The 12785-nt window shown below is 34.2% G+C and overlaps 1 protein-coding gene across 1 annotated transcript; it reads left to right on the top strand.

The window, feature by feature from the left end:
- The first annotated feature begins 3407 nt into the window (after nt 1–3407).
- LOC141671719 (putative pre-mRNA-splicing factor ATP-dependent RNA helicase DEAH4) lies at nt 3408–10907 on the top strand. The gene is made up of 16 exons (XM_074478041.1): nt 3408–3674; nt 4121–4213; nt 4319–4423; nt 4512–4729; nt 4821–4873; nt 4986–5102; nt 6126–6217; nt 7109–7195; nt 7364–7578; nt 7679–7771; nt 8346–8469; nt 8632–8779; nt 8982–9051; nt 9282–9442; nt 9677–9852; nt 10319–10907. The coding sequence occupies exons 1-16, from the start codon at nt 3475–3477 to the stop codon at nt 10464–10466; spliced, it is 2100 nt and encodes a 699-aa protein (XP_074334142.1). The 5' UTR covers nt 3408–3474; the 3' UTR covers nt 10467–10907.
- Nucleotides 10908–12785: the final 1878 nt, after the last annotated feature.

The raw sequence follows: 12785 nt of genomic DNA, 5'->3' as shown, positions 1-12785 counted from the left end.
TGTGGTCAGATTATGAAGGAGTCTTGGGAGAACGAGCCTGATGATAATGTTTTAAGTAAAATTAGTAGATGTGCTCAAAATCTTCAATGTCGGGGAAAAGAAATCACGGATTGTTTCTCGAAGCGTATAAGGGATTGTAAGCAAATCTTGAAAGCAACAAGGAATAGCGGGGATGAGAATTCGAAGGAGTATATAAATGCAAAAAAAAATAATTATTTCTAGTATTGGATCAGAAAGAAATTTTCTGGAGACAACAATCCAAACAATTATGGCTTCAAGCGGGTGAAAAAACACAAAATTCTTTCATGCAACTTGTAATAGTCGAAGACGCACCAATAGAATTCAGAGATTGAAGGATGAGGAAGGGCATTGGTTTGACTGGAAAAACGGCTCGCACGAGCTTATGAAAAATTACTACCAGAATTTGTTTACAGCGTCCTCCACTCAGGAAGGGTCAGTTCTTGATAGTATATCGAGGAAAATCTCTGATGATCAAAATAATCGACTGTTAAGTCCAATAGTTAAGGAGGAGGTCCGATGTGCTATTTTTCAAATGCATCCTGATAAAGCACATGGGCCATATGGCATGACCCCGACGTTCTTTCAAAAATATTGGAAAATAGTTGGTCATGATGTTGTCAGATTAATACATGAGTTTTTTCGAACAGGGGAGATTATGAAGGAGCTAAACAAGACCAATATAGTGCTTATCTCGAAGAAAATGAATCTGTCGTGCTTGACTGGGCTAAGACCAATTTCACTTTGTAACGTGCTAATGAAAATAGTAACTAAAGTCCTCGTTAATCGCTTAAAGCTAGTGTTGGACACAGTTATCTCTAGTTCTCAAAGTGCTTTTCTACTGAGGAGGCTTATTTTGGATAACATTATGGTTAGATTTGAGGTGATGCATTACCTAAAACGGAAAAAATTCGGGAAAGAAGGATACATGGATTTGAAACTGGACATGTCGAAGGCCTATGATAGAGTAAAGTGGTCTTTTTTAGGAGCATTTTACTTAAGATGGGTTTTTCAGATAGGTGGACGTACTTGGTAATGTAGTGTGTAATGTTAGTCTCTTATCAGATTGTTCATGGAGAGCATGTTATAGGCCCTATCATACCTACTCGTGGGCTTAGACAAGGAGACCCATTATCTCCGTATCTTTTTATCATATGAGCAGAGGGCCTATGAGCATTAATCCGTAGATATGAAAAAAAGAAGTGGTTACATGGGATAAAAATCTGCAATAAAGCTCTCGTGGTGTCACATATGCTATTCGCGGATGATAGCTATGTATATTGTAAGGCTGATACGAGTGAGGCGAGTAAGGTTTTACAACTTTTGGAGGAGTATGAATGTGCATCGGGTCAGAAGATTAATAAGGAAAAGTCGTCTGTCTTTTTTAGTGGGAACGTGATACAGTACAATAAAATGGAGGTGTGTGAGAAGCTTGGGATGATAGAAGCGGGTGAGAATAGTACTTATTTAGTTCTCCCCAACATCTTGGGTAGGAAAAAATCAGTTATGTTGGGGTATCGAAAGATAGAGTCAAGAACCGTATTGAAAGTTCGAAGCCAAAGAAATTGTCACGACCAGCGAATGAGACTCTTATTAAAACAACTGCTCAATCTTTATCAGTGTTTGCTATGAATGTTTTTTTGTTACCTGTGAAGATTATAAAGGATATTGAGAATATGCTTGTAAAATTATGGTGGAGCACATCTCAGTCAAATAGTCACTCGATTAATTGGATGGCTTGGGACCGTATGACTCAATACAAGCACTTGGGTGGCCTGAGTTTCAGAAATTTTTGAGACTTCAATATTGCAATGCTGGGAAAATAATGCTGGAGACTGATCACCAACCCTCATAGCTTGCCAACACAAATTTATAAGGCATGATACTTCAAAGATACATCTATCCTAGATGCTAAATTAAGTGGCAGTCCGAGTTTTATATGGCGTAGCCTGTTAGAAGAAAGAAATGTAATTATTTTTGGGGCTCGATGGAGAGTGGGTACTGGGGACTCTATTAGTATTGTGGGTCAACCTTGGTTGGGAAGAAAAAAAGATGCATTTGTTACAACCATATCATCATCGCTTATTAATCAAAAGGTTAGCTCATTGATGTGCATATGCACTCGTACGTGGGACTGAAAAGTTATATCTGAAATTTTTAATGACACAGATCGGGAGAATATTCAAGCTACTCTAATTGAAGAGGATTTGGACAATGATATGCTGACATGGGATAATGATATAACTGGCCAGTATACTGTGAAGAGTGCTTATAATCTTCTGCAATTTCAGAAAGGTGCTTGGGATAATGGTGGCAATAATGGTATCTGGAAATCATTATGGCATATTAAAGCTCCTCAAAAAGCGTTAAATCTGTTACAAAGGGCATTGACGCAATGTCTTCCCACCAAAACTCAATTGCATCATAAATGAGTGCAAGTAGATGCCCAATGTGAAGTCTGTAAGTTGGATAGAGAAAGTATTGCTCATATTTTCATTTACTGTCCTTTTTCAGGTCGTTGTTGGGAAATTATGCATACGGCCGCGACTTGTGACGTGAACTGGGACTTCTCACGATGGTCTGAGCATAGATTATTAACAGAATCAGCAGAGAAAAGGGTTCAAATGGCTATGATTTGCTGGACAATTAGGAGACATAAAAATGATGTGGTTTGGAATAAGAAATTATCTACCCCTGAACGATTAGTGGCAACTTTTATAGAGTATCTCTCTCAATGGAAGATGGCCCAGCATAGGTTCTATAAGGTCCCTCTTCAACCTTCGATCATTGGAGATGGGGCAGAAATCCGGGTTAAATCGCAGTAACACCAAGTGAAGATCACAGTAGATGCAACAGATGTAACAGTGTTCGAGGAGATTAATGCCAAATGTATAAGAATTATTTCCAGAGATCATATAGGAGGGCTCATTAGTGCAAAATCGAAGCTGTTCAATGAGGTTATGCAACCGAGTTTGGCAGAAGCAGTTGCAATTAAGGAAGCATCGAGCTGGCTGAAGGAAATGGGGTGGGAGAGGAACATAGTGGAATCTGATTACTTAGTGGAGATACAGAGCATTAGAAACTCAATCCATATGCGATCTCGATTTGGTAGAATTATTGAGGATTGCAGAAGGATGATTGAAGATTCGAACAATTTAGAGTTAGTATTTTATTAAACGGTCTGCGAATAGGTCGGCACACGAGCTTGTTCGGTTGTCACATATATATTCTGATCGTATTTTTGATAGGAGTTATATCCCGGTCATGGTGAAACAATGTATTTTGAGTGATTCTATTCGATAAAACTCCGCATTTTAGTAAAAAAAAAAAGAAAAAAAGTTTAACTGTTTAAGATATAAAGGATTAATTAAAAATAGATCGTTGATACAAACCCGCAGTGCCTTCCTAGCCCCCTCTCCAATCTCAATTGTATTACGGGGGCCTGCTTGAAGTCTAATGGCTAAACTACCCATACTACAATTTGAAGACAAAATTAAACAAACGGTCGAACAAAACCCAGTTGTTGTCATCATCGGAGAAACTGGTTCCGGCAAATCCACTCAACTTTCTCAGATTCTTCACCGTTCCGGTTACACTAATTCCGGTCTCATCGCCGTCACTCAGCCCCGCCGTGTTGCCGCCGTCACTGTCTCCAGGTCCTTTTATACTCCATTCTCATCCTATTCTACATTTATGTAAATCAATCAAATTATCAGCTTAATCTGTTTAGGTTTTATGAAGATTGTAATGTAATTCGATTAAGTAGTAGTATTGTAATTAGCCTCCTATCTATTTCGAAACAATTAAGTAACTAATAGACTAGTTATATGACACTGCTCATTGTATGATATGTAAGCTATCAAGTTAGAAACCGACAGGTTAGTTTCCGCTGTTACTTGTGCATTTGAGACTTCATTATTCGCATTTTCCTCGGAATAGGTTTTTATTTTTATTTTTTATAATTTTTATAATCCGTACTTTATGTATGTTGCACGGAACGAGGAAGTTGGTGAATGAATATTATGATTATTCTGTTTGTGTTTACAGTTTTGGAATTATTAACTGTAGTGGGCCGGTTTCCGTTTGTTTTGACCGACTGCAGACGGGTTTCGGAGGAGCTTGGTGTTAGGTTAGGGGAGGAAGTTGGTTACTCAATACGTTTCGAGGATCGGACTTCAGAGAAAACTCGTATAAAGTAAATGATTTTATACTGTAAAATTGTGAATTGAAAATTTGATTTTAAGTGTTATTTGTTTTTTACAAATGCACTAATTTGGAAATATTGATGTGTCATGCGTAGATACCTTACTGATGGAGTTCTTTTGCGAGAAAGTCTTTCAAACCCTGAACTGAATCAATATTCAGTTATCATCCTGGATGAAGCTCATGAGAGAAGTCTAAACACGTAGGAGACTTTTTCTCTACCACGTTTTAGTTTTTTGCACTCTAATCTATATATTGTGAAACTAATCTACTATGATACATCTCTTCAGGGATATATTGCTAGGGCTTATGAAAAGATTGATCAAATTGCGAGCTTCCAACTTGAAGGTGTTGATTACCTCAGCTACCCTTGATGGTGAAAAAGTGTCAAAGTTCTTCTGTAATTGCCCCATCCTCAATGTTCCAGGGAAATTATTTCCTGTAGAAATTTTATACAGCTCAGAGCGTCCCAAAAGTTATCTCGAGTCTTGCCTAAAAGTCGCCATTGGTATGCGTTGATAACTATTTTTTCCAGTTAGCTATATAATTTTCATTTTCCAGTCATTATTTATGCGCTTGTATAAATGAATCCCTACCAGATATACACGTTCGGGAGCCGGAAGGCGATATCTTGATATTCATGACAGGACAGGTAAACACTTTATGATCTTTGTTCTTCCATGAAAACAATTGCGTGTATCAGGGTGTTCAAAGAATACTGCAACATTCTCTAATACATCATTGTTTTGCTTGACATCTAATAGGATGATATAGAGAAGTTGGTGTCAAAGCTGGAGGAGAAAATCCGGAGCCTTGAGGAAGGATCATGCATGGATGCTATAGTGTTACCTCTTCACGGATCCTTGCCACCTGAGCTTCAGGTAATTCATATGTTTTATTAAAATATTGGCATGATGTGTCAATTATCACATTTACTGCATTACTTCAGACATTGCAATTAGCTAAGATCGATTAACCTCAGAAATCCAGGAACTGTTTATATCATTGTTAGTCCGTTGTTTTGGCTCCCTTCTAGCCGTATTTCCTGGACCCGGCTGGAAGTTCCAACATGGATACGTGTAAAGTGCCGGAATTGACAATATTTTGAAAATTTTACATGTCTTTTGTCGAATAACGTGTCGAGTGTCCATATGAAACCCATGTCTAAGTATCCAATAGTAGCAATGGAGGTGAAATTAAGAGTACCGATTACATAGATGCTGAGTGTCAAATGTGATGATTGGTGGTTTTATTAATCAATTTTCACTTTCTTAGATATATGTCCTTGAGCAATTAACCATCATGAATGATTGTGTGTATGGTAAAAAATGGGTTCACCTGTGTGCTGCTTCTTGCAGTCACAAATATTAATCATGATAATTTGATGATTGTACTGCTAGGGTCCCAAATCTTGGGGGTTGGCATGTTGTGTCTTTTAATTACAGTAGTGTTGCACAAGTAATAGAATAATTTCAAAAATATAATGCGGAAGACCATTGCCCCAATATTCAACCCATTATCCATCTGAAGATGTTGGATTCCAATATTGAAGGTTTTATTTATGCTATATGCAGTCAATGGACAATTTAGTACTTCCAGTTTAGTAGTTTAGTACTACTGGTATTTGTGCAATCATATTTTTATAGAATGGTCTAGCTACCTTCCACACGTCTGTAGTGGTTAAAAGGATCCATATTTTTCGCCTTTTGGATTATATGCATTAGCATAATTATAGTAGGCTACTAGGTTCCTAAATTCTAAAATTTCAATTAATATATAGGTTGAAATTCTATTTGTATGTGTTTTTCTAGATTAACAATAAAAGAAGTCAGAGAACTTTCTCTACTGGCTAGCCCTATCTGGGTTTTCTTCTTGATTTCCTAATGTTCTTTTCCACCCTGCAGATACGTGTATTCAGTCCTCCACCTCCAAATTGCAGGAGATTCATTGTTGCTACGAACATAGCTGAAACTTCTTTGACAGTTGATGGTGTCGTGTAAGTATGCTGTTATATCTCTACATCAAATTTGAAGCCATTAAATATTAGACAAAATTTAGGTAGTTAATATTTTTGTAAGTATCGGGGGATGGATAGATGAGAATCAAACTCTAGATCTCTTCTAGCACTAAAAGCAACCTTGCCACTACTTGAGAACTCCACAATCTTAGAAACTATGTAGATATATTTGATATATATCAATTCAGGAGCCACGATTGGCTCCAAAATAATTCCACAGCCAACCCACATTGAAGGGAAGTTGGGGCTTAAAAATCTGGTGGGCCATTGCTGCAGTGAAACATAGTTGGGGCTTTAAAACCTGGTGGGCCATTGCCGCCATGAAACATATGCTATGTTTCATTGCGGGTGGGCCACTTCCGCTATGATACATTGTGACTCTTCTTCTTAATCCTCTTCTTCATTCCCCCCCCCCACACATACAGATATGTATGTCATATTTCTGGTCTATGATTTTGTGAAGAACCGTGAAAATCATATTTAGCTTATAACAAGGACTATAAAACTGTACAAGCTATTTGCTAACATATCAGCCACGTCCTACAGATCAATGAAAGTAAAAGCATAATACTAAGATGCTGCTTTAAGGAAAACTGTCACAACCATGTAAACCATTGTGGTCGTGGATAGATGCCTTAATGTACACACTATTATATGTTTCCCTAAGTATAGGCTATTTTATTCTGCAAAATCATAGACTTTCTGCAAAACCTATACAAAACAATTGAGATTTTCTATTTTCTTTTTTCCCCAAATTTTAAATCTGATATACTTTTGCCCACATGTTTTTGTTGTTTCTTCCTTCTTTTACTTAAGAATTGCATGTTTTATTTGCTGAATATTGCATTTTTTAAATCTCTGAATTGATAGGTACGTTGTTGATTCTGGTTATGTCAAGCAACGCCATTACATTCCAACGACCGGCATGTACTCCCTTGATGTTGTACAAATTAGCAGGTAATATAATAAATTTTGAAATGGCTACACTTGAGTAGGAGTATTAAGTTAATATTTGTTCTGTCATTTGTTTTAGGAAGTTTTTTTCGTCTCTGCAGTCAACTAATCAATTTCGCGTTTTAGTCTCTAGGTAAAAACATTTTAAGTATATTGTTTTCTGGATTGTAGGGTGCAAGCTGATCAGCGTGCAGGGCGAGCTGGTCGAACACGTCCTGGGAAGTGCTATCGTTTATATCCATCTATAATCTATAACGAGGAATTTTTAGAGGCAACAATTCCTGAAATACAGAGGTCTTCTCTAGCTGGCAGCGTTCTTTATTTGAAGTCATTGGATCTTCCTGATATTGAAATTCTCAAATTTGATTTTCTTGACCCCCCTTCATGTAAGCACATCTTTATTCCTTGTGGTCACTGTTTATTCTTTATACTTTGATGCTTGTCTCTGTATATAAGGTACCAAAATTTGTTAACGCTTTGCTGCAGCTGAATCTTTAGAAGATGCTCTCAAGCAATTGTACCTCATTGATGCAATCGATGATAATGGATCCATTACTAAAATAGGTCAAACAATGGCCGGTACGTTTTCCTCGGACACTATTATTGAGCTAGAACTAGATTGCGATGAAATATGTTTAAACCAATGAACTGGAAGATATGTAAATTTAATTCTCGTGGCACTAGTGCGGGAACATGTTGTGTTACTATGAAGATTGCATTAATATTTACTTTGAGCATCTCCAACACACTCTTAACACACTTTTTATTAATAATATAAATTATTGACTTTTAGTGATTTAATATGTTCTCATCTCCAACAATACTCTTTAAATTGACTCCTTAATCTATTTTTTATTATTAAAAATATCTTGAATTCACAAAAATACAAAAGTAAGTGGAAAGAGAAAGATAGTGTTGTTAAAAATATATAATAAAATAATAGTTAAGAGTGAACTTTGGCTCTTAAAATTGAGGAGAGAGATTAGACTCTTAAAGTTAAGAGTGGATTTAAAGAGTCTATTGGAGCAACATTTTGATTATCCCTCCTCAATTTTTGAGTTAAGAGCTTGAATAGAGAGTGTGTTGAAGATGCTCTTAAATAGTCCTGAGAAATAGAACTTGCCGAGTCGCTGATTACTCTTTTACTTTACAGAACTCCCATTGGAACCTTCACTCTCACGGACCTTAATTGAGGCAAATAAATATGGTTGCTTATCTCAGGCTTTAACTGTTGCTGCCATGTTGTCTGCAGAAACAACATTGCTTCCTGGACGAAGGTAGAATTGTATATCCTTTATTGTTTTTCCTTTTGTGGATGCTGAAATTCCTTTTCATGTTCCTTAGAAGTTCTTCTTTCTGCTAATAATGATACGACTTGGTTTAAGTCATATGTGAATGTGGTTTGCAAAGTAAATTATTTAATATTCATTGTTTTGCAGCAAAAGCAATGAAAAGAAGAGAAAGCAACCACTTCCAGACCTTCCTGATGGTTCTGGATGGGGCGATCACATCCAGTTATTAGAAATCTTTGAGCAGTGGGATCGGACTGATTATTCAATAGAATGGTGCAAAGACAATGATTTGCAGGTATAATACTCTAATCATATGTAACCTACAGTTATACTTGAAGCACAAGGAATGAATCTTTTCCTAAATTCCCCTCTTCTTTTTTACATTGATGGGTGTAGACTCGGGGATTTTACATCACTTTATAAGAAACTGAAAATGCACTTAACCTCTTACTATAATATTACATTAAAAGTTATATGCTGTAACTTGCTGATGGTAGGTGCGGGGGATGAAGTTTGTCAAAGATGTTCGAAAACAGCTCTGTCAAATAATGCAGAAGATTTCGAAAGGTTAGTGGTGAACTTGGTTTCATGTTATGATATATGAAGACATAATATTTCTTTAAGAATAAACTCGCAGAAACATACTTAAATTTGTGTTAAAGATTCTAAGTCTGGTTTTAAAAAAAATAAGTTTTAATTTCAGGATCCAATATTAATTTACAAGTTGATTTCTGACATGCGGCTTCAATAATTTCATAATAAAAGTAGTGTATATTTTTTTTGCCTGGTTTTAACAGGGCCCTTGGATGTACAAACAAGTAAGAGATGGAAAGATGGTCAAAAGGATTATAGAGATCTAAGAAAGGCTCTGTGTGTTGGTTATGCGGGTCAGCTTGCTGAGCGAATGCTTCGGCACAATGGTTATCGAACCATTGGCTTTAAGTCACAACTGGTTCAGGTAGAAGGAATTTTTTATTAATACACACAGGTTATATTAAATGGAAGGATATGGACATATAGATATACTTTTTATATAATATAATTGTTATAAGAGTTTAAAGCCATTTCCATCTGTTCCTTTATTTACTTGGACTTAAATGAGTACTGAAAACAGAAGGTGATTGGTGAAGCCATTCCTGCTTGCTGGGATGGACATGAGCTTTGAAACTCATGCAGTGGGTTATGATTTCAGGTACATCCATCATCTGTATTGAGGACGGATGACGAGGGACTGCTCCCGAATTATGTTGTATACCATGAACTTATAGCCACCTCAAGGCCGTTTATGCGTAATGTGTGTGCAATAGAGATGCAGTGGGCATCATTCATCATGAAGAAGCTCGAGAAACTGAACATTGCCAAACTCAGGCAAGCTGGTTCTTCTAGATGTAGTCCTTTTCATATATTTGCATATATATATATATATATAGGCCAGTGCTCAAGAGAGAACCCCCTTAAAAAGGGAACGAGAGAACCTTTTTAAAAATTAATTTTAAATTTCAAAAAAGGTGTAAATGTTTTTTATTTATTTTCATAACTCATAAATTATAAGAAACTGTTTTTGAATCTTATGAATTTTGATTCAAATCTTGATTTTAAAATTTATGTAATGACTATTATAATATTAATGAATAATTATTTCTTAAATAAGCTAAAAAATATTTAGAATCTTGTTTTATTTGAAAGGTTGATTCGGTCCGTTTTTAAGAAGGTTCTCTCTAGAGCCTTACACACACACACACACACATATATATATATATATATATTTAAATGGTTATATATATATCTATATAATTAAATGGTTATTGAGTGTAAACTTTGACATCTGAAACAGTGGTGGTACTGCTGAATCCGAGGAAGTAACTCAGAGCGACAACTCAAACTTGCCAAAACAAGAGATTGTTGGCGAGGCTCCTGCTGATCGCGACAACATAATACAAGCGGCCCGGGATCGATTTCTTGCTCGTAAAGCAAATAAGTAGGAGTACTGAAAAATTACACTGACAATTTCTAGCAGGCAACTTAGCAATAGCATGGATCATTTCCAAAAGCATGCTCCTCTTGGTGAGAAGTTCCATATGAGTTATATTTTCAACAGTGATATGAACTTGATGATCCATTACTGTAGGAGATGAACCCCAAGGAGTAGAGATTAAAATCAGTTGAAATATTGTTGATTTTCTGCTTACAACAATTGCACAAGTAATGGGGGTATGATTTTAACACAGCAGCAATGAAATGGCTAGTTGTATTTTGTTATTCATACAGGGCATGAATAGTGAGAAAAGAGTGTAAGATTAGAAACCACTGTGACAAATTTGATGTTGTAATATATTAGTACAGAGTTACATATACAAATTACTAGTGTAAGGAAATTCTTGAGAAGTTTGGAGAAAACAAAGTGAGGAAATTGTGGCGGATAATGATTTTCAAGCTTTTTGTTGTTGGATAGCATTTTCCATGAACATGATTTAAAAAAGGAAAAAGGACCCCTTTGTCGATGATACAATTGTGAGGTATATTATAGACTTCACCCTGATTTTTGTGTAGTTAAATTAACCAAAGATTGATGGAATTTTATTAAGATATTATAATTGAACAAAATAAAAAAATTATATCATTATAAAGTATATTTAATTTAATTTAATATATTATATTTTTAAATAATAAAAGAATAATATTTAATTATTAATCAAAAATTGGTCAATTTGCTAAAAAAAGGGGAAATTATTATTAGTACCTTGACATTTCTAAATGGTACCGTTTGACATTTTTGACTTCTAAGTGGTATCATTATACTATTGTTTCGTTTATGTTAGTCATACAAATGTTATTTTTAAGGATACCAATTGAAAAAATTAATTGTATAATGGTAGCATTAATAATATATTTCACTTATTATTTTTTAAAAAATATATTAATTTTATATTGTAAAAAATTTGATTAAAGAAAAAAGAATAAGCAAAAAACATCATGGTGATTAGAGAAATAACATCAATTAACCTAATTTAAACTAATTCAAGAAATTATGAGTATTTATTTATATTTTTTATAATATTTTCATGTTTTGTACTAACTATAATTCGAGTAAATGAAATTTCATAATTTAAATAAAAAAATAAGAAATAGGGATATTTCAAATTCTATTAATATTTGTTATTTATATATTTTATTGTATACTTCATCAATCTCTTCCAATTGTTTACATTTCTTAGAAAGTGTCTGATACGCATTTTAAGGTGCATAAAATGTATAGTTATGTAACTTATTTTTATAATTTTTTTTTTCTGAATAAAAGTTAAATGTTTTAGTTTTTATTCAGAAAAATAAAATTGTAAAAAAATTACAGAACTATACTTTATATGCACCATAAAATGCGTGTCGGACACTATTAAAAAAATGTAAACAATTGAAAGAGACGGAGGGAGTATAATTTTAAATAAGAATAATCATTTTTCACATTGTTTAAAATATTAGGAGAAATAAAAAGAAATATATGTATTGAACTCTTAATTAGAGTGCATTATAAAATTGGGCACAAAATAATTGATAACTTAAAAGGCTTACATAAAATACTAATATTAACATGATTAATTAATTAGTAGGGAAAATATATAGATAAATTGTGAAAATTATGAGAAATTATATAATTTTAGTAAGGGAAAATGGTACCACACAAAAGTAAAAAATATTTAAGGATATGACATAGAAGTAAAAAATATTTAATGGTACAAAATGAAAAATTCAACTATATTATAATACCCCATATTTTATTTGTTACATTGTTGGTGCAATAATTTAGTAAATGTTATATTAATTGATTTTATAATTCACAATTATGGATAATGTTTTATGTAGATAATTGGCTGTTAAAAATTTGAATTTCCTAAGCTATCTTTTAGTTGTTTAAAATTTGAATCTGAGTAAAATCAGGTGATAAAAGTTTCATAGTTTGTTGAGCTACTTATAAACAAGTCACCATGTTAGTGTTTTCACACAAAAACTCACGACAGATAACAAAATGGAAAAGGAGTAGTATTATATAATTTAGAGATAAAATAGTTGGTAAAGTTTTGGATCTACATGAGCAAGAAGGTCAGAGAAGAGCTAACTGGAGTGTTACTGTTAAAATATTGGGTAAAAATTAAGAGAAGGAGAAATAGATTTTTGGGTTATTAAACATAAGAGGAGGAGAAAGATAGCTAGGTTAAGGTCGGCCAAAACTTTAGAAGAGGAGTGTACATCTTGAGGAGATTTATTTAAAATTTAATTAGTAATTTAAGATGATTATTATTTATATT

This window comes from Apium graveolens, chromosome 1, assembly GCF_009905375.1.
Source record: "Apium graveolens cultivar Ventura chromosome 1, ASM990537v1, whole genome shotgun sequence".
Classification (NCBI taxonomy): Eukaryota; Viridiplantae; Streptophyta; class Magnoliopsida; order Apiales; family Apiaceae; genus Apium; species Apium graveolens.
Note: the sequence above shows the minus strand (reverse complement) of the source record. Positions and strands in the feature narration are given on the sequence as shown.